This window comes from Tamandua tetradactyla, chromosome 4, assembly GCF_023851605.1.
Source record: "Tamandua tetradactyla isolate mTamTet1 chromosome 4, mTamTet1.pri, whole genome shotgun sequence".
Lineage (NCBI taxonomy): Eukaryota > Metazoa > Chordata > Mammalia > Pilosa > Myrmecophagidae > Tamandua > Tamandua tetradactyla.
Window position 1 is genome coordinate 10,911,509 of NC_135330.1, and position 19,936 is coordinate 10,931,444.

The following is a 19,936-nucleotide window of genomic DNA, read 5'->3' on the forward strand; positions in this document are numbered from 1 at the left end:
GAGAAAGAAAAAGAGAGCGAGAGAGAGAAGCGAGACGGGGAAAAGGACTGGGAGGAGAGAGGGAGAGGCAGGAGCGGAGGGAAGGGAAGTGAGTTTGTGCGCGTGAGTGTGTGTGCGGGCGCGCGGGGCGGGCGCGGGCGGGCGGGGGGCGGGCCCCGGGCTCCCTCCTCCCCAGCCCGCTGCTCTCGCTCCCTCGCCGACTCCGGGCCCCAGCCGCGGGCGGGCGCACGGCGGGCGGACAGCATGCTGAGCCTTCTCGTCTGGATCCTCACTCTCTCCGATACTTTCTCCCAAGGTAAGGCGCCCCCACCCCGCACGCCCCCCGGAAGCCCGGCTCCCACGCCGGGGCCCCGCGAACCGAGGCCGGGATGGGGGGCGGGGGGGGGCGTCGGGCAGCCGGGCGACCGCGGGCAGCCCCGGGGGGGGCGAGAAGCCGAGAGGCGGGATCTGGGTCTCGGCGCCCAGGCCCGGGGGAGGGGGCGCGGAGTAACCCGGGCCGGAGAGGAGGAGTTTTCCGTTGATTTGCCCAAGTTGTTTCCTCTGGCTGCGCGGGAGGACGAGAACCGGGGTCGCGGGGGCCCGGGGGGTGGGAGTCAAAAAGGGACCCCAAACGCTCAAAGTCTTCCGGAGCTTGTGGAAGCCACCCGTACCCCCGCCCTCTCGGGCGCCAGGTTCAGGGGCGGGCTGGGAAGAGGTGGGGGTGCGCGGGAAGCCTGGGAGCCAGGCTGTCCTGGATGCTGAGGAGGGAAACCCCCGCTCCCGACCAGCTCCTCCTGGGCGCGGGGTGGGGAGGGGGCTGAGCGTGAGCCGCGGCTCCAGACCGGCTGGGAGAGGTGCCTGGGGGGCCCCTGGACGGGATCAGGAGCCCCTGTCCGTGGAAGCCGTGGGTGAGGAGTGGGGTTCCAAAGGCAGCTTCAGCCCTGGCTTTTTTGCAAGAGGTGCGGTCGCTTGAGGGGGGCTTTACACCCCACCTAGAGTCCCGAAAGTGTTGATGTCTGGGGTGTTTTTTTGGAACTACAAGGGGAGAGGCTGGGAGGTGAGGGAGAGGAGGGAGAGGAGAGAGAGAAGAGGATGTTGTGAATCCTTGGGCAGGGTGGGGGGGGGGGAGGGGAGGGTGCTGGGGGAACCAGCAGCCCAGGCTCCCCCTGGGACTGGGTTCTTGGGAGTGGGTGCTCCCCTCCTGGATCCTACTCGAAGGAAGATTAAATCCCCCTGAGCTCTCTTCCACTCACCCCCAAGTGGAGCTGACATAAAAATGGACACAAACGCCATGAAACAGCCACAGACACTAAGACAGACTTCTCGCCTACGGAGACCCAAACATACCCACAGACGTCCCCGCGCTGAGACAGACACACGCACTAAGACACCAACACATCCAAGGAGGGCACTCGGGTTCCTCCCCCACCTGGGCCCGAACTCACACACCCGTGCACCAAACACATCAGAACTCATAGCCGAGTGCATGTATGCATGCGGACATTTACACACTCAGACACAGAGCTCTTCTACACCGCCCCTTGAGCAAACAAAGAAACTTGAACAGGAATTCATACAGACAGACAGACACGCACAGAGATGTGCAGACTGTAGAATGGAGGAGGTGGTCTCTATTTGGGGTGAGAGGGGCCTCTGGGAAGAGCGAAGGTGGTTTGGGTAGAATGGTCTCAGGCCTTACCCTGCGGACTATTCCCTTCCTGGGCTTGGGGGGTGTGTTTGGGGGTGGGCTGTTACCCTGAATCCTGCCTCTTCTTGCCAGGTTCATCCCCAGTTCAGAAGGCAAACCCTGGATGAATTGGGGAGGGGGGGGGATGTTGCATCTTGACCCATCCTTCCCCATGGGGTACCCATGTCACCCCCGTCCCTCCACCCCATACACACCCAAGCTACGTATAGGAAGGGTGTCAGTGGAGAGTGGGAGGTGGCGCTGGGCAAAAAGAGGAGGCCTGGCCGTGGGGTTGGCAGGCCAGGCCAGTCACTTGGCAGAAAGTTGGGAAGCTGACTTAAGTTCTGACTTTGTTCAGTCAGGCTGCCAGAGAGGGGGAGAAGGCGGAGGGCCCATGTGGTGGCGGGAGGGGGTAGCTGGGTCAGTGTTGGTGTGTGTTGGGGGCAAGCTTGTGTCTGCCCCTTTCTCGCAGCCCTCACATGTCAGCAACATGGATACGAATGAGCTTCCAGGAACAAAAGCTGCAGTTAGCAAGCAGGAGAGGCATGTGGATTGAACTGGGGACAGAAACAGTCAGAAATGGCGAAGCTTGTGGTGTGTCCTTTCCTCCCTTTGGAAAGGGAAGGGGCTGGGGGGCCCCGTCCCGCTTCCCTGTCTCCATCCGGAGTGAAAGCAGGACCTAATGAAAGTGTGAAAAGTATTTGGGAGGGGGGGGGCACTTAAGAAAAGAAAGGAAGAGAATAGACAGGAGGGGAGAAGAAATCGCAATTGAGTTCCTGAGAGGCTGACTGAGGATCCTGGAGGTGGGGAAGGAAAGGAGTAGGGGGTCTGGGAAGGGGGGGTGGGATCCTGGCTCCACAGCTTCCATCCTTAGAAAGAAAGAGTGCGAAATCAGGGACGGGGGCAGTGACTGAGGAAACAGAGTGGGGAAAGCTTTCACGGGGTGGGTTGAGGGGTGGTGGTGGGGAGGAGGAGACGGTGGGGAGAGAAGATGATAGAATTGAGGGTAGTGGGGAGGAAGGGAAGGAGCGATTCGGCCCAGACCGAGAAATAAAAAATTTAAAGAATTTCAATGGGCTTCATCAATCTTCATTTTTCACTAAATAATTTTCTGTATCTTATCTAAATGAAAACCATTATCCTTTCCCCCATTTCCATCATGCGCCGGTGCCTCAGACTGATTGCGCCGAAAATTGAAATATTTATTCATTTTCTAGGAGATTTTCTCGTTCCCCCGTCTCAGGGAGGAGAAATTGAAAAAGAAAGATTATAGCTAATCAGAGCCATGTGGAATGACAGGCAGGCTCGGGGCGGGAGCTGCCTCCAGGGGGTGTTGGAGGTGGGGGTAGGAGAAAAATCTGTCCCTCTAGCCCCTAGACCTCCCTCTGGCATCCCTGCTGCTGCTTTTGAGGAGGGTGAGGGGTAAAGGGAAGAGGCCCAAGGGCCTCCTAAATTTCTAGCATTCAACTCCCTCCGTATAGCTACATCCTGGCAGAGAACAGCGAGTCTGGAAGAGTAGCTCCAAATCAGCTCTTCCCTCCTGTGCTACACACAGACACACATACCCCGGATGTCCCACTTCTGCCCTGCCTGCCCCGTCCAGCCCAGAGCAGGGCCTTGAGGTTCGAGAAGAGGCCAGAAATCAGGATACCAAGTCCCTCTCCTTGACCTTGACTGGACTCCAGCTTCTGCCTTCTACTCATGTAGACCCAAAGGGAGGGTGTAACCCAAGTGCCTTACCTCTAGCTACAGTCCTGGACCTCCCCTCCACCCCCGCCCCACCACCATCTACAGAAGGAGGTTTCCAGACCTTCCTACCTTCTGCTAGCTGGGTATCACAGCTGCTGGTTGATTGTCGTGGCTCCTCTGCCTTGGCTTTTCCTTGCTCTTACCCCCTTGACTTGAGAACTGTGCTCTTTGGTGGAAGCTCCTTCAGGACCTCTTTATATCCTCGGAGACCAAGTCTTAATTTCTCTTTTGTCCTCCAGTTTCTGGCTCAGTGCTATGCACGAGGTAAGTGCTCCTTAAATATCTGATCAATTGATTGATTTGATGAGAGTGCTACACTGTTGGAAGGAGGGAGACCCTGTTAAATGATGATTAAATCACAGACCTTCTCCCAGCTCCTTGGTTAAACCCCATCTCTAGCCACTTGGTAGCCTTATAGTGAAAAAACTTGAACAAGTATTGAATGTTCTCTGTGCCTCAGTATGATCTTCGATATAGAGAGGATGCTAATAACACCTCACGGGGTTGCTATGACAATTAAATATACATGCTAAGTACATGGAACAGTGTCTCACACAGAGAAAAGAATTCAGTAAGTGCTTCTAGGTGACTCTGTGACCCGATATAAACAGATCAGGCAGAGGAGTTTGTCTGCACCTCCTTTCCAGCTCCTCTTTAGGATGCTTTTTATTTTTTAGCCCCAGCTGTTCAGATTCTTGGTCCTAGGCTTTCGTCCCACTTCTTTCTACCTCTCATGGAGAGAAGCCAGACTGTTGCATACCAGGAGGGGGAAACTGACCAGCCTCTCCTTGGTTGGAGGAATTCTGCAGAAAAGTTTCAGGGGAGCAGCTTAAGGAGAGAGCAAAATGGAAGAGGTGGGCACATGAGAAGGAACCAGAGTTCTTTTGTGAAAGGAAGAAGGACCCTAGTCCCCAGGTGGCAGCATTTCAGAGTCTGGAAATAATATGAATCATTTATTGATCCTGTGTGCTAGCTACTGTATATGCATTATCTAATTTAATCTGTACAACAACCCCCTGAGGCGGGCTCTGTTATTATTCCCATTTCATGGATGAGAAACTGAGGTTTAGACAGGTTAAGTAACTGGTGGTAGTTGCAGGAACCAGATGGCCCCAAACCTGCACTCTTTCCTTTGCCAGAGATTGCCAGAGATTCCCCATGTCTTCCAAAATCAATGACAGGCTGGGGACAGGGTTTCTACTGGCCCATAGGGGGTTGAGACCTAGAGAAAAAGAGAGTGAGTAGAAAATAAAGGTAAACGCATTCAAAAGTTTAAAACGATCCATTTTCTGAGCTGCTATAGTACTTTATTTATTTATTTATTTTTGCTTAATGGTTTTTCTTTGATGATATACGGGTGCTAACAAATGGCGGTTGATTTTTAAAGGACTTTACTTGGCAAATAAAAAGATTTGCGACCTAGCGTTGGTTTTTTAATATTAAGCAAAGCTTCATAGGCTCATGAACTATAAATCTGGGAAGCACCCATGACCAGGCCAGGCTGACTCCTGGAAATGCCCAGAGCCATACAGAGGCAAGGCGTGGAGTGCCAGGGGCCGAGAGAGAACCCCAAGGCAACGTGTCTCCTAAGGGTGCTGCCATCAGCTTCCAGACCAGTCCTGTTCTTGGCAGACTCAGAGGCTGGGATTTTGGATGACTTGGTCCCTGCCACTTGAGGCAGGGCCATCCCAGACTTTTTCCTGGGGACCTGCCTGAGCCAGGGTGGGCTAAAACTCATGGTAGGAGGTTGCCTTCCATACCTAACCATCTAAATGATCTTTTATTGAATTCCTACTGGGTGTTTTCCACATCCATTATTCATTAAATGGGACCATGTGAAGTTACTGTTAAACCAAAGCTGAGAGCTTCAGTAACTTCCTCAAGGTCACACCTCCAAGGTTAGATTCCAGATTCAAACCCTCCTTTGTCTCACGACAGAGCCGACACTAAGCCTGGCAACCTCCACTACAGAGCTTTATCCTGTCTCCTGGAGGGTTGAAGCAACTATGGAAGGGAGTCTAGGGAAGCCTGAGCCTTCTCCCTTTCCCCATGGTGACAGAAGGTTTCTGCTGGGGCGTCTCTCAGCCCTTTTCCCAGTTCTCATCCTAGGAACCAGTGCCCCACATCCTTCTTGGATGACCAACGATGGAGCAAAGCTTAGACATCGGGATGGGTGCTCCATTCAGTGGGGGTGGGAACTGTAAGTACTGTCCCTTCTCAGAAGTCCACAATGCCTGGCCCCCTTCCCTCCCACTTTGGTGATTACCCTTGCATTTGTGCTTTCCAATTTTAACAACTTTTTCACATGTTCCCTCTCATTTGTTAGAGATCTTCCATCATTCTATTATGTATGCAGAGTAGTTATCATTCCTCCATTTAATAGATTAATAGATGAGAAAACAGAGACCTAGAGAGCTAAATGACTTGCTCAGGGGTGGAGGGTAGGCTGGAGGGTGGGGAAAGAGGGCACATTTTTTGAGCTCCTTAATTTCTGGGAGCTGTTTCCAGTGGAGGGTAGGGAAATTCCCCTCCATGCCTCCAGAGGTGAGAAAGTTGTGCCCCTTTCCGAGCTACCAGCTCTTCCCTGGTTTCTTCCCATGGTTTCTGGGCGAGTTTGCTCTGTAATCTCTGAAGGGGGCTTTGCCCTGAAAAGGGTTGAGGGTGTTGGGAGGGGTGAGGTCACCCCTCCAGTAGAGGAGACTCACATGTCCTTGATCTTGAAATGTGCAGCCAGCGAGAGGCAGCTCAGAAATCAGGTGAATAGGCCCTCTTAGAGTGAGGTGGGGAGAAGGTCACTGACCTTTGTGGACGGCCTACTCTGTGTTTTGTATCTAGTAGTAACTAATTAAATATTGAGAATTTAATCTAATTAGGTAGGTATTGCAATCCCCATTTTACGAATGAGTAGAGAAAAATTTGAAAGAAGGCAGACTGCCCAAGATGATATAGCTGGTAAGAGACAGAATCAGGACTAGAGCCCAAGCAGGAGAGTTGGGTTAGGTGACAGCGGTGATGCCTAGTGGGAAACTCAGACACTTTCATCTCCACATCTTCTACACGATCATGGCAGGCAAGCTTGGGGATGCAGTCTCCCTGACAATATGTGTGCCTATATGTATACATGTGTATTCATGCACACTCTCAAATGCACTCAGACGTGCATGTTTCTCACCTGCACACGTGCATGGACAGATTTCTCTATCCCAGCCCATCCGTTCACCACAGCACTGGTGCACAACAGCCCCAGTTGTCTGTATACAGAGCTGCCTGTATCACTTTCCCTCTAGCTATAGCAGCCATCCTAAGTATTTTTGTCTTGTCATGCATGCTCTGCATCCTCTCTGCTAGATGCACATGCTATGAGGTTAAGTAAGACAGAACCTTTGGGCTTCCCATTCCATGACTCTGGTCCCTCTCCACGCTGCTGCCCCAGTTTCTTAGCCCTTAAGCACCTTCCCACCCCTGATTCACAGACAATGCAGCCCTGATTAGGTTCTGCAAACACCCAGGATGAAAGCTGCTCTAGCTCCCAGCCAGCACCAAGACCACATTTGTTTTTCTTCCTTCCATCTCACCCTTTCTTCCTCTGACAGCTCTCTCCAAACCCCCCATTTCCCCCTCCCTCCACAATTAATTTTTCCAGCAATTATTATTAACCTCCCCATCTCCAGGGGCTGAAGTTTCATCCTCCTCTGTCCCCCTTGAGCCCATTTTACACAATTGGGATCATATTGAAGTAAATGGGCCTTGCAGCCAGCCACCCTTCCCAGGACGAAGGGTCTTAAATCCAAGGGTGGAAGTCTCTAGCACCACCTAGCAAATTCCGTTAGCTTCCCCAGAGACGAAGCTGCTGACTTTGTTTCTGCAGGGGCCTCACCTTGGGAAAGGGGACAGGACACTCTCCAGGGGGCAGCCGGGCCCGAGGCAGGGAAGGGGCAGGGGGACCTGAGCCTCTGTGGGCAGCACTTGGTGTCTGGCAGGTGGTCCCAGGAGACGGGCTCGGTATCGTAGCTTCTTTTTCAGGGCTGGCCCATTTGATGCTTCTGCTTTTTGCCCCCCGTGTTCCCCTGGGGTGATATGAAGAGTGTGTCCTCACTGGAAGATGTGTGGGAAGAGGAAGGGCTCATTTGTTCATTCAGAAGAAATGTTTCGTGTGCTCAGTCTGTGCACAGGCCTGGCCCCAGCGCTGCAAAATGAATAAAATAATGATTCCTGCCATTAAGGGTCTCACTTTCTGATTTAAGTGTAAATTCCTTAATCTCAGAAGGCCTTATTTTCCTCTTCCATACATTGGGGAGATTTTTTGAATTAGACAAATGTCCATTTGTAAAAACATAGTGCTGAGTAGTCTGGGGGGCAAAAAGTAATGACAGCACATGGTCCCTCCCTTCCAAAAAGCTAAGCTGTGCAGACACAAAGATTCCTGGTCACACACGCAGGGTGTAGCTGGTGCCACGATAGCAGCATCCCAGTCAGAGCTGGGGAGTTGAGGGGAGTAGAGTGGCCAGGAAAGGCTGCACGGAGGAAGGGGTCTCAGGGTGACAGGAGGTGGAGGTGGCAGGGATAAGGAGAGCATTAGCAGATGGGCTGCACTTCCCCAGCCAGGGTGGCAGCCAGTGTGCAGGGGCCATTGGCGTGGGTGGATCTGGGTCGAGGTGAAACAGGAGGTGCAGAGATGGTACCCTGGGCCACACTAGGCTTTGAAAAGCCAGGCCAGAGGTTGTCCTAGAGGAAGTGAGGAGCCAGGGATTTGGGGTATCTTTTTTTTTTTTTTAAAGAAGACAAAGGATATGTTAAAAACAGGTATGATCCTCAACTCTGTCCTTACCGAACTCTCTTAACCTCCTCATCTGCTGCTGTGGATATTTGCAACCCCTATAATTGAAAATACAAAAAAAAAAACCAAAGATGAACTAGAGAACCAGGACTTGACCAGGCAGACCTGAGTTGGGGAGGCTTGGAGAGAGGATGAGATCTTTTTCTCTGAGGACCTTGGGTTTAAGGTAAAGATGCCTAGGGGCAGGGTTCAGCAGAGGTAAGCCAGAGAAGGGCCCGGCAGCCCTGGGGATACCCGAGCCTAGTCTAGGCTGCTTTGTCACCTGTCCGCTCTGAGCCTCGGCTGTGTCCACACCACCCAGAGTCCAGGGGAACCATCTGGAGCCAGCGGAGGGCCAATCCGAATTTAGTCCCTTAAGGGTTAATCCTGGGCTGTGTCTCCTGGCCAGTGGCCTTAAGCATATGCACTGGGGGTCTGAGCCTAGAGATTCTAAAAACCTCATCGAGGAAGAGAGCTGTGGCTTTTCCAATGAAAACCTTTGAGGGTTCCAGCCATGGCAGTGAATGCCAGTGTCCAACTGAGCAAGTGGTTTTTCAGCGCCTGTGCTGTGCCTGGCACTCAGCTTAGGCACCCGGGAGAAGACGGTAAGTGAGGGTTAGTCTCTGTCATTGAGGGGCTCTCAGGCAGGCGAGGGAGAAGGACCTATGAGTACATATTGACAACACAATAAGATAAAAAGTTGGGAGAGAGGTATGTGAAAAATGCCGAAGTCTAACTGTCTGGGTGGGGGTGAGGGAGGGGGAGGCCGCCAGGGGGAGGGGACACCCGCAGATGTGAGGCTCCGTGGCTGTGGCTGGAGCCTCTGGAATGCAGGGCTCTTCAAGAGATCCAGGCTCCGGACAATCCCTGATTGTGCCCCCTGCTCCGGATGGAAGGAGCCGAGGAATCCGAAGGAGTGAGCCCAGGTCCCTCCCAAGGATTATGATTTCCAGGAACAAAGGAGGGTTATATAAAGGGCACTTTTCCCCAAAGCGTCCAACCTCTGTGTCCAGTTCCCCTACCCTCCTCCTCCCCTTCTCACACAGTAGAGAGGATTTCTAAATTAACTTTGTCCTTGTAATCAGCTTAGCTGAGTTTTTTTTTTCTTTTTTTTTCCTCCTCCTTCCTGAATTCTCCCAGGAGCAGCCTGGGGGCCCGGCTCGCTCCATTACCCAGCATTGTCAAGCCATGAGGTGCTTTTAACTGCTTCTTCCCATCCGATTCACTTAACTGGGAGGTTATTAAAAGGAAAGGAGCTGAGATGGGCAGACAGGGTGGGGGTGGGGGGTGGAGAGAGAGAGAAAGGAAAAGGGGAAGAGAGAAAGGGACAGGGAGAAAGCAGAAGAAAGAGAAGGAGTAGAAATCCAGGGATGGATAGGCTGGCTGGGTGAAGCCTCTGACAGCAGTTGGGGTTTCTTAATTTTGATTCCCTAGTTATCTAGAAGGTTCTCTGTCTGGCCAGGTCTCCTGGGCTTTAATCCCAAACCCTGAGCAAGTGGCTTGTCACTGTTTCTCTTTGTCCTCCTCACCCTCAGCACACACCACCCCCAAAATCATTCGTCCTGACCTCATCGTGAGGTGGGCTGGGGGACCCCTAGATGCCCCTGTGCTCCCTTCTTTGCCCATCTCTCCCACACACATACCCCTCACTGGCTCTTATGGAGTCTCCAGCGTTTGCCCGAGGGTGAGCTATTTCATGGTTGATGTTTGATCCTACGCTGACGTGCTATCGCCCAGCACACATCTGGGAAGTCTCCCCCTCACCAGGCAGTGGATGGAGCGAGAATGCAAACTCATTTTAATGTCAGTTTGAGTCAAATATAATTAGAAAGGAAAATCTGACTTCGCAAAAAAAAAAATTGAATGCACTGCAAAGCCAAGTTGAAATGACTTCTGGATTATCTGCACTGCTGCTGTTCTCCATTTATGTAGAAAATGGAGAGGGGAGCCTGCAAAGCATGTATCTAAGGGATTCCGTTTGTGCATGCTGCCTTCAGTTTCATCCCTGGGTCATATAGTAAAGTCTGGCCGCTTTCAATCCAGTCTAGTCCCTGGGTGGCCCGTACGGCGCCCCAGGAGAGTCAGCCTCTTTCCCAGATAGGGCTGCTGCCTGCATGATCGTGGCCATGTCATTTAATTGGAGCCTCAGTCTTCTCGTCTATAAAATGGACACCATAATACCTACCTCACAAGGTTGTTGTGGAAACAGAATGAAAGATTCTGTATTAAGGAGGAGTATCTGGAACAGAATAGATGCCCAACAAATCATAGTTATTATTAATATTGCCCAGTGCCTGCTTTTCACAGCTCACGGTCCAAAGCACATTTAAGGAAGGCAGAAAGTAGAACAAGTGATGCTCAAATATAGGCCATTTACTGATAAGCCTCTGTTAATTGTGCCAAGGGAAGTGACCAGTGATGTAGGTAATGGCTGAATTTCTGGTCTCCAGAATGCAGTGCAATGGGAGCTTTGGCATCATCGTGTAATGGAAAGAGCCTGGGTTCAGGATTAGTCTGTGTCCTGGCTCAAAGATTGAATGAGTGGCCTCTTAACCTCTGTGAGCCTTAGTTTCCTATCTGGAAAACAGAGCGATGGCACGCACTTACTACTACTTTCAGCCATGGAGAACACTCCCAGCGAGCAGTCAGCTTTACCACCATTGTAACTCCTATCTCTCCAGAAGGTTTGAACCCAGTGTGATAGAACAATGATTCTCAAGATTTAATATGTTTTCAAAACACCTGGGGATCTCCTTTCAGGGCAGATGCTAAGATCTGGGCTCAGGTGGAGATTTTCTACTTCTCGTGTGGCTGCCGCTGGTCCTAGGACCACATTTTGAGGTCTGAGAGGATGCTTTCCCCTAGGGTAATATATATCTTCAACATTCTAATGGCAATCAAGAGAAAATAGAATCCATTTAATTGAATTCACTTTTCAGCCAGCTCAGTTGTGTAACAGAGCCTGGGCCATTGATTCAGGTTCATTGATATGTTTGTTTTAGGCAAGCGGTTTGTGGGACGGGAGAGGGGCAGTGCTTGCCAGCCCCAAGACTCACCTGCCCGGCCTCTTCCCTGCCACCTCACAAGCTCCCAACCACCCCCACCCCACCAAGTCTTCACGCCAACAGCTGCCAGCTGCAAAGTGGCAAGGCAACCAGCGGGTATGTTCGTGGAAACTTCGCCATGCCTGAACCAGTGGTTTCCACTTGATTCTTTTTTTTTAATTATTTTTATTTTTATGAAAGCAAAAAACAAAAAAACTCTGTAATGCAGCTCTCCATGGAAGGTTTGGGGAAAAACATTTTGACAGAGCTGCTAGCCAGGGTTTTGACCCTGCTGGCTTTGGCTTGAGAATCGGGTCATGAGCAAAATTGTGTGATTTGGGAAGGAAGGGGGGGTCATAAGCTTAATGGGGAGCATGATTTTGGGGGAGCAGTGGGGAGCCATCTCGGGGCAGGTGGGCTTCCGGCACTCACATACACCTCCGAGCTGTTCAGCCAGCATGATGGACTGACTCACCCTCTCCTTCCTTTCTCCAGCTGTGTGCAGAGCCCTACACACTAGGGGAAGATCCGCAGGCCAGAGAAGACAGAGTCCCAGCTTCAGGGTTCCCTGGGCTCAGTGGAGGAGGATTGGCACTTATATCTATGGTGTCCTGTCCCCCGAGGCACACAGGACCCCATTAATTCTCCTTCACCCTTTCCTCTCCCTCAGAAAACTGGCACACATTCTGCCACCTGCAAGCATAAAAGGGGACACATGCAAACTGGACCCACAAATCCTGAGGGATTTCAGAGTAAATAAAAAAGGAGGTGGGTGGGATAATCAGGGTGGGCTTCCTGGAACCTAGAATGTGGGGTCAAGAATAAAAATAGAGTGATGAATTTTTAAGAACCCCAACATCTTTGGATTATCAGGGTATCTCTCTTTAGGCAGAACTAACTAGAATCAACATAGGGACATCAGTGTTTGTCCCTTTTCTGAAGAGAAAGGAATTTCATTAGTTCTCTCTTCTCACTTTCATATTTAATAATCCCTAGCAAGCAGGAAGTTCTTCTTTGTGTCTATCCTAATCCTGCCTCACTCCAGCATAAACCTGTTTAATTAGAGATTGTAATCGAATTAGTCTCCAAAGTTTTCTATGCCTGACTTTGTGTCTATCCTAATCCTGCCTCACTCCAGCATAAACCTGTTTAATTAGAGATTGTAATCGAATTAGTCTCCAAAGTTTTCTATGCCTGATAAATAACGATCTCCCAATAGGTTCATTTGCTCACACACTTGAAGGCAAGCCCAGAGAGATCATAAGTGAGACTGCTGCCCATGAGGACCAGCCAAGTCAAAGAAGCTTGTCCCTTTAGGGGTCAGATTTGCCCTCCAGCAAACCACCAAGGCTGCCCTTAACAGTGTCCTCCGGTTAGGGCCAGAAGCCGGGTGTTTCCAGGAACCTGGCCCAGTCACCATGCCCTTACCTGTCCAGTGTCCCCTTCTCAGCAGCTCAGAGCAGCGGGGAGCGGAAGAGCTCTGGTGACCTTCCCGGCATCCTTAGCCCATAGCCGCAGGGGCCTCTCCTCCCCTCTCCTCTGGGGCTGGGTTGAGGGAGGCCCTGGCATCTTGAGCTGAAGCCAGGTGTCTGTAGGCAAGTGGGGCATGTGGGGAGATGGCAGAGCAGGAGGCATCACGGTGAGGACCTGCTCTAGCCTCAGAGAATCCCCGTCTTTACTGGGCTTCTAGCCCAGGCTCTCCTGGGTGGCTGGGTGGATCCCAGGAGATGTCAGAGCAGGCCGAGAAAGAAGAGGATGGGGTGCCTTGACAGCATGCCTGCCTTTGGGGATCTCTCTAAGCTGATGGAGTCTGGACATTTCCCTGGGATCCTGGAGCCATTTTAGATGATTAAAGCTGCCTCTAAAGGAACTTGAAGGAAGAGAATCGGTTCAGTCCTCACTTACCTAGTTGTGATAAGGGAGACAGGTTCCCCATCTTCCCCAGGGACCAAACACATACGGAGATCATCTAAATGAGGGGCTGTTGTTATCTCTGCCATGCATTTGTTCAGGAGAAGTCAGAAAGAAATACTGGGGCGCCGGGAGCCATAGGGGAAGGCTCCGTGGGACTCGACGAGGGGGTGGGGTGGGAGGAGGCGGGGCGGCTCGATGGGACAATAGAACCAGGTGGGAAGGAGTGAATGGGGGAGGGATCCGGTGAAAGAGAAGGTGGAGGAGAGGCCCATGCCGGAGGGCTTGGTGGAGGATGAGTGGGGGCCGGGAGGCAGGCCCACCAAGTGGCGCCTTGTCAAATGTGGCCCCCGGGGTCTTCACACCCCCCGCGTGACGCGCATCCCCGCGTGCACAGGCGGCCATCGCCACGGGAGAGGGCTGGCGTTCAAGAAGCTCCAGCTCCCCCGAGGACGGGGGTGGGGGGGGGGGGAGGTGAGGCCTCGCGAGCACGTGTGCGGCGAAGGCGGGTGCGCGGTGCTGGAGGAGGCAGGGCGCAGGGTTCCGGCGCCGCTTGCCCGGCGGGCGGCTTGCATTTGCTCCGCGTCCCCTTCTTCACGGGTTAGGAGGGCAGGACGGCGGTGGCCCCGCGACCCTGGCGGTGCTGCCCGGTGGCCTGGCACGGGACATCTGCACAGCCCTCCAGCAGCCGGGCCGCGCGCTCCACAGCTCCCAGACTGCGGACACTCGCTGGGCCCTGTACCTCCTGCTGTCCCTCCCTGTCTGTCGGTCTGTCACTCGGCAGGAGTGAAATGCCCCTGTTCCTGAAGCATTTGGTGCTTGATAATTTGTGGATTATAGCTAACTCTCGATAAAGATTCCCCTAATTGCTTGGCTCACCTCAGGTTCTATCATCAAAGCAAAGCCGGGAGGCCCCCCTCTCGCCCTCCTTTTCTTTTTATTATCTCTTAATTAATCACTCTGGCTTTCACACTTAGCAGATAATTACAGTCTCCTGGGCATGCAGCTCATTTTCATAACCTCCTGCTCCAAGCCGGCAGCTGAGGGGGTGGGGAGGAAGAGACACGAGGGGCGAGTGGGAAGGGACAAGGTGCAGGAAGGCTGGGGGTGGGGGCCGCAGGGGAGAGACCCAAAGGGGAGAAGAATGGAGCCTCGGGGCAGTAAGCGGAGCCGGGCACCAGGACACCTTGGCCTGCAGGGCGGGATGGCAGGAGATGTGTAGGTGGGTGGCTAGAAAGCTTAGTGAAGAGCAAAAGATGGTCCCACGTGGCGTGGCGTCTGTTCTGTTCGGGGAGGTGTGGCTAGCTGGAGTGGAGTGGAGGAGGGGGTCGGTGGTGAGGTGGAAGGAAGGAAACGTCACTACCAAATGAGGTCCCAAGTCCGCATCTGGAACTTTTCTGCTTTGGGAGGACCAGGACACACACTTTGGGGCTTAAACCTGGGGAAGTGACTAGGGGATGAGTGTACCCAGTGATGTGATCAGATGCAGAAGGAGAGGAGGGTACATGTACTCCTCACCCACAACACGTCGGCATTATGCCGAGCGCTTCCCTTAATTTAGTAATATTCACAGGCTGCTCATCACCCCATTTTAGAGATGAGAAAAACTGTGGCTCAGGGAGATGAAGGAATTTGCCCAAGCCACGCCAAATTAAATCCAGTTCTGCCGGGGCGGTCCTAAAGCTGGAATTCTTAGCACGGAAGGGCCCTGACTCCCTAGGGTGCAGCCGCGGGGCAAGAGCGCTTGGGCTTCTCGACCTGCGGGGCGGGGCCGGGTTCTGGCAATTCTACCTCCCCTGCCTGGGGCTTTCCTTGGGCTTCCAGTCCAGGGATAAACAGAAAGGACGCACGTCCAGGTGATGACTCTGGGAGGCTCAAGAAACAGAAAAGTTTCCCCAGCAAGTTAGACCGAGAACTGGACTGGAACCCCGATCTCTAGCGTGCGACCGCGGGTCTGCACCCGTCTCTGGACGGGGGCGTCTGCGGGGCCTGAGGAGGTGTCGAGGGACACGGAAGACGTGCATTTTCTCTCTCCATGTTGGGTTTTCTTTCATGGCCTGTTCAATGTGCTTGATCTTGAGAATGAAGTAAATCGGATCTTACTACTTTTTTTTTTTTGCCAAGAACTACCCGTCTCAGTTTAACCCGAGTCTCAGTTGCTTCACTGGTAAATGGGGATCTCGAATCAATTGCAGACAGTATGTATTAAACAGCGTCCCTGGCACATGCTAGGTGCTTAATAAAATGGTAATGGCTGCGAATACCACCATTATTATCTTTACTATTAACAGCATATATGTTAGCACCTAGCATATCCCTAGTAAAAGCCACATAAAACGAGCTCATTTTTTAAAAAGCCGTTGAGGAAGAGAGAGGACCCTTTTAATCTACTTCTGTGAGAGAGGACACCACACTGCAACCCCCGTGCTCCTTCTGGCGTGTGTGATTGAGCAAAACCTTGACGGCCCAGGCCACTCTGTCCCAGTGCAATTTTTCTTTCCACAAATAAGTTGTCGGTTCAGGCTGGGGCTGCCTCCAGCTCAGAGCCTGCTGGTATCTGGGACCAGGCAGACCGTCTTGCCTTCTGCTGATCTCCAGGTGTCATGCCTTTCTGTTGTGCCTGTCCCAGAGCTGGTGTGTAAGGGGTTAAACGCGGGGCGTCTCTCTTAGCTGTGGTTTCCTATGTATTACCTTAGGAGCCTCTATATTCAGAAGCAGGCTGGAAAGAGCACTGGAAGGGGAGTCTAGATGAGGATTTTGGCCTCACTCTTGCCTCTAACAGAGTGACTTTCCTCGGTGACCTGGGCCTGTTTTTCCTATCATAAAACAAAGTTCACCCAAAACCTCACAAAAAAGGTTGGCTCTTCCGGAACAAGGTCCCGGATCTCTCTGACTTAGTTTGCGGGCCAAGCTGGAAGTACTGAGTTCAGAGGAACAGAGTGGGGGGACCCCAGGAGAAGCAGCGTTTTGCCCAGAAACCTGGATGGAAGCAAATGCTTTGTACATTTTCAGGTCTGGTCTGGGCTTGGGGTGTGGTGCGCAGATGTGCCCTCCCTATGCCTCCCCCCACCCTCCAGCACGCTGATGGTCTGCTCTCCTTGAGGAGAGCCAGGCTTGCTGTGGGAAGGTGGAGGGACCCTGGGTAAAGGGTGTGGGTGCCTGTGTGAGCATGTTGGTAGGAGTTTCTCCCCAAAAGGAGCATGTTACGCTTTGCCCTGAACTTTAGCCTTGGTCTATGAAAAGGTTTTGCAGAGTCTTGTGGGAACATAAACATTTGGCAGATTTCATTCCCTGAAAGCTATTTCTTCTCCTTTCTTTTTCTGGGAACTTTTGCCAGCAAGCCGAAGGCCCCTCCACCCTTCCCTCTTCCCTCCCCTTTGCCTGAGACACCCAACCCCTTCGCTCCTTCTCCCCAGAACGAAAACAAAGTTAACTGGTGTGCACTGGGATTCATCTCAGAGCAAACTGGGCCACAAGAAAGGAATGAATCAACAGATAGCTCTCCCAAGAGGAGAAATTGTAGGAAGGAGGGAGCGAGAGAGAGAGAGAGAGAGAGAGAGAGAGAGAGAGAATAAGCAAATGGCATCAGTGGTGAAAAGTGAATTCCAGACGTTTAAAATTCTTTTGGTTTTAATCATCTCAGAGGCCAACCAGAGCTGTGGGGGAAGGGAAAAATGAAAACCAGGGCCATCTACTAGGAGCGAACAGGAATTTCAGTCTGCTGTAAAGACCTAGAACCTCTGCTAGCAAGCTCCTCGCTCCTCTTCTCAACCCATGCCCGCCGCTTCCCTCATCTGAATGCTTTCTGGGGCCTGGAAAGTTTGTCTTCTCCAGCGAGCCCTCCCGGGCTAGCCTTCCCTTTTATCTCATTTTACAGGCCTTTACACTGTTTTTAAAACACTGACCTTTCAGTTTTCCGATCCGATTGCAAGGTCCCTAAGGCCCTGAAATATGTTTTGTTAAAAACAAAACAAACAACAAATCCCAACCTCTTTCCTAAGTCAAGTCTCCCAGTGAGGGCTGAGGCCCTGTGAAAGCCTCTGGACCCATTTTTCTCGGAGTGTCTCAAAAGACAAGCTGAGCCTCAAGGAGACTCCAGAAGGAAGGGGTCAGCCTGGGAGGGAGCCTGGCAACCCCTGGGTCCCTGCTGTGTGCTGCGTCCTGTGTGGGACTCTTTAGATTCTCAAGGATCGCCCTGTGGATGGAGGCCTGGAGACCCCGAGGTCTTCTCAAGGATGGGGGTCAGGAAAAGCGGTGGCTGGAGCTCCTGGACACTAGGGCACCTGGTGGTCTCGTTCTCTGTCTAGTCGAGGCCAGCAGGCCATTCCAGGCCCTTCTCTTTCTGTGGTCGGGCTGTGGTTTAAGGTGAGGGAGTGAATCATGAGGTCTTGTCAGCCTTGGGGAGATGAAAAGTGTGAGGCCCTGTGAAGCAGGGGGCCTGGGAAGACGAGGACCCGAGGGCATGCTTACAGCCATGCCCAGAAGCCTCCTTTTCCGTCTGGGACCCTCCTCCTGTGCTCACCATCTTCCTTCCTTCAGAGCCCCTTCCTTCACCACCTCTCCTTCTCGTTCCTTGTTGCTCTTTCTCTATCTGGAGGCAGCTCTCTCCGTTCTCATGACCACCAGCTATTTCTTTATCGTTTTCCCTTCCCCTTTCCCTCAGCCTTCAGTTCTTGGGGCTCTGGAGTTTGTTTTGTTTCTTAAAATGCACTCTTGCCTCCCGCCTCCATTCATCAAAAAGATGGCAAATATTTAAAACACAAGGGTTATATTCGAGTTTATCTTCACCTAGGAGTTGGCTGACCTGGATTCTAATCTCAACTGTCACCTTTAACTTGCTGCTTCTTCATAGGCAAGTCCCGTCCTTTTTCTAGACCTTGATTTACTCAGCTGTAAAATGGGGTGCTCATAGGTGATGTCCACGGCCCGGTCAGCACTCTCCAATGCCTAGTTCAGGAGGCAGGATCTGGCGTTCAGACCTCCAGGGTTCAAACTGAGATGGGACCTTAGCATATCCCTTCACCTCCTCGTGGTGAGAACAGTGCATCTGCTCCACAAAGCCATCAGTGCAGCATGCCAGGCTGGTATCTGAGACCCACAGACATGCAGCATATGTTAGCTCTTATTTTCAGATTGAACCTTAACATTTTATGATGTGGAGTCATGAGAAGAGCCTGTGGATTTGCAGTGGGGATCCTGGGTTCAGATTTCTGCTTCTTTCCTGACTTTCTGTGTGACCTTGCACACGTCTATAACATGCCTATAATATGAAATCCATAAAACCCGTTTGCTCCCTCGCTGGAATGTAAGTTAGTGTAAACTCTGGGGACAAGGACCTTCTCTGTCTTGGTTTTGCTTCTGTCCCTGTGCCTGGAACAGTGCTTAGCAGCAGTGCTCACTGGATGTGAACGAATGATTGAGTATAAGGTGCAAATCTAGGGATGAAGAAATCGAGGTTTAGAATGGAGAAATGATTTGCTCAGTGGGATAAAGCTAACTCAGAAGTTCTCTGCCTCAGTACTCTTGATATTTTGGGCCAGGGGTGTGTGTGGGGAGGGGGACAGCAGGGGATAGGAGGCTGTCTGGTGCACTCCGAGATCTTTAGCAGATAGGTCTTTAGTAGACACAACTAGAACACCTCCTCCCTTCACGCACAATCATGGCAATAAAAGATTCCCCAGGCATTGTGAGGGCCAAAATTGATCAATCTGAGAACTACTGAACCTACAGCAGTTCTAGGACTAGAACCAGAAAGCTAGGACTAGAAATCAAGTCTTCTGACTCCCAATCCAAAGCTTTTCCTAAAAAGCCACGTTTTTGCCCATTTTTCCCTTTGCCCAAATATTTGCCCTTGACTCCCCCACCCCATAAAATTAAGACAAAAGTTTACGTTGTTGAAGAGGAAGTTAAGTGTTTTATCTTCTAGCGCATTTCTGAAATTAGGTTTCCACATAAGCCATGACTTGCCTGTCTATCCAAGGTTGGGGCTAAGGAGAGCGCAGGCAGGTAGCAAAAAGACCCGGCACCTAGATGGAAGGGACGGAAGTCCTAAATTCCTCTAGAAACATCTAAAGGTTGTGTGAGGATTGCTGGGAAATCTCCACCTCTCCTATTCCAAGCAACAGGGAAAGCAGACCCCTTGTGGTGCCGGACAGAAGGACTAAGAGCTTTGGGTCGGGCACTTGCTGCTCCCCCACTCTTCTCCCCCTACCCCGCTTCTCCCACCAGAGCACAGTTTGAAAATCACAGATTTAATTCAACCCGTGAAAGTTACAAATGGAAACCAAGCCTCAGGGAGGATACGTGACTCAGTGCCTTAGGGCTGTGACGAGATCTGGAAGTTCCACCTCAACTCTTCAACTCTTCACAGGCAAACACACACACATCCTGCACTCAGCACACACACCTCCCACCAATTTGGAAGACCTCTGCTTCGGCTAGGTCACCTCCAAGGACCTCCCTGCCCCTCTCCACCATTGCTGATCACCATAGATCGCACGTCACTTTGTAGTCCTTTCTGGGGGTGAGCGGTGGTAACAGAAGGAATCTACTGCCCGTTGGTTGCTGGAGGAGCTGAGGAAGTGGTGGTCCAGAGGGAATGTTGGTGACACTTCTCCAGGGTCTGCCTGTAGGTCCCCCACCTTCCCTTCCTCAGACCTTCCCTTATCCTTCAGCCTCAGCCCTCAGCCCTCCTGAGGGGTCTGCTCTTGCTGTCATGGCAACCAGGGGATAAGAACCAGCTTGAAAACC

The 19,936-nt window shown here is 52.0% G+C and overlaps 1 protein-coding gene across 3 annotated transcripts in view; it reads left to right on the top strand.

The window, feature by feature from the left end:
- Positions 1–201: 201 nt before the first annotated feature.
- Positions 202–19,936, top strand: part of KIRREL1 (kirre like nephrin family adhesion molecule 1) — a 97,074-nt gene continuing 77,339 nt past the window's right edge. For all 3 annotated transcript variants that reach the window (XM_077156568.1, XM_077156569.1, XM_077156570.1), the window contains exon 1: positions 202–295. In XM_077156568.1, the coding sequence (XP_077012683.1) occupies positions 244–295 (52 nt within the window). In that variant the 5' untranslated portion in view covers positions 202–243. The remainder of the gene's footprint in view (positions 296–19,936) is intronic.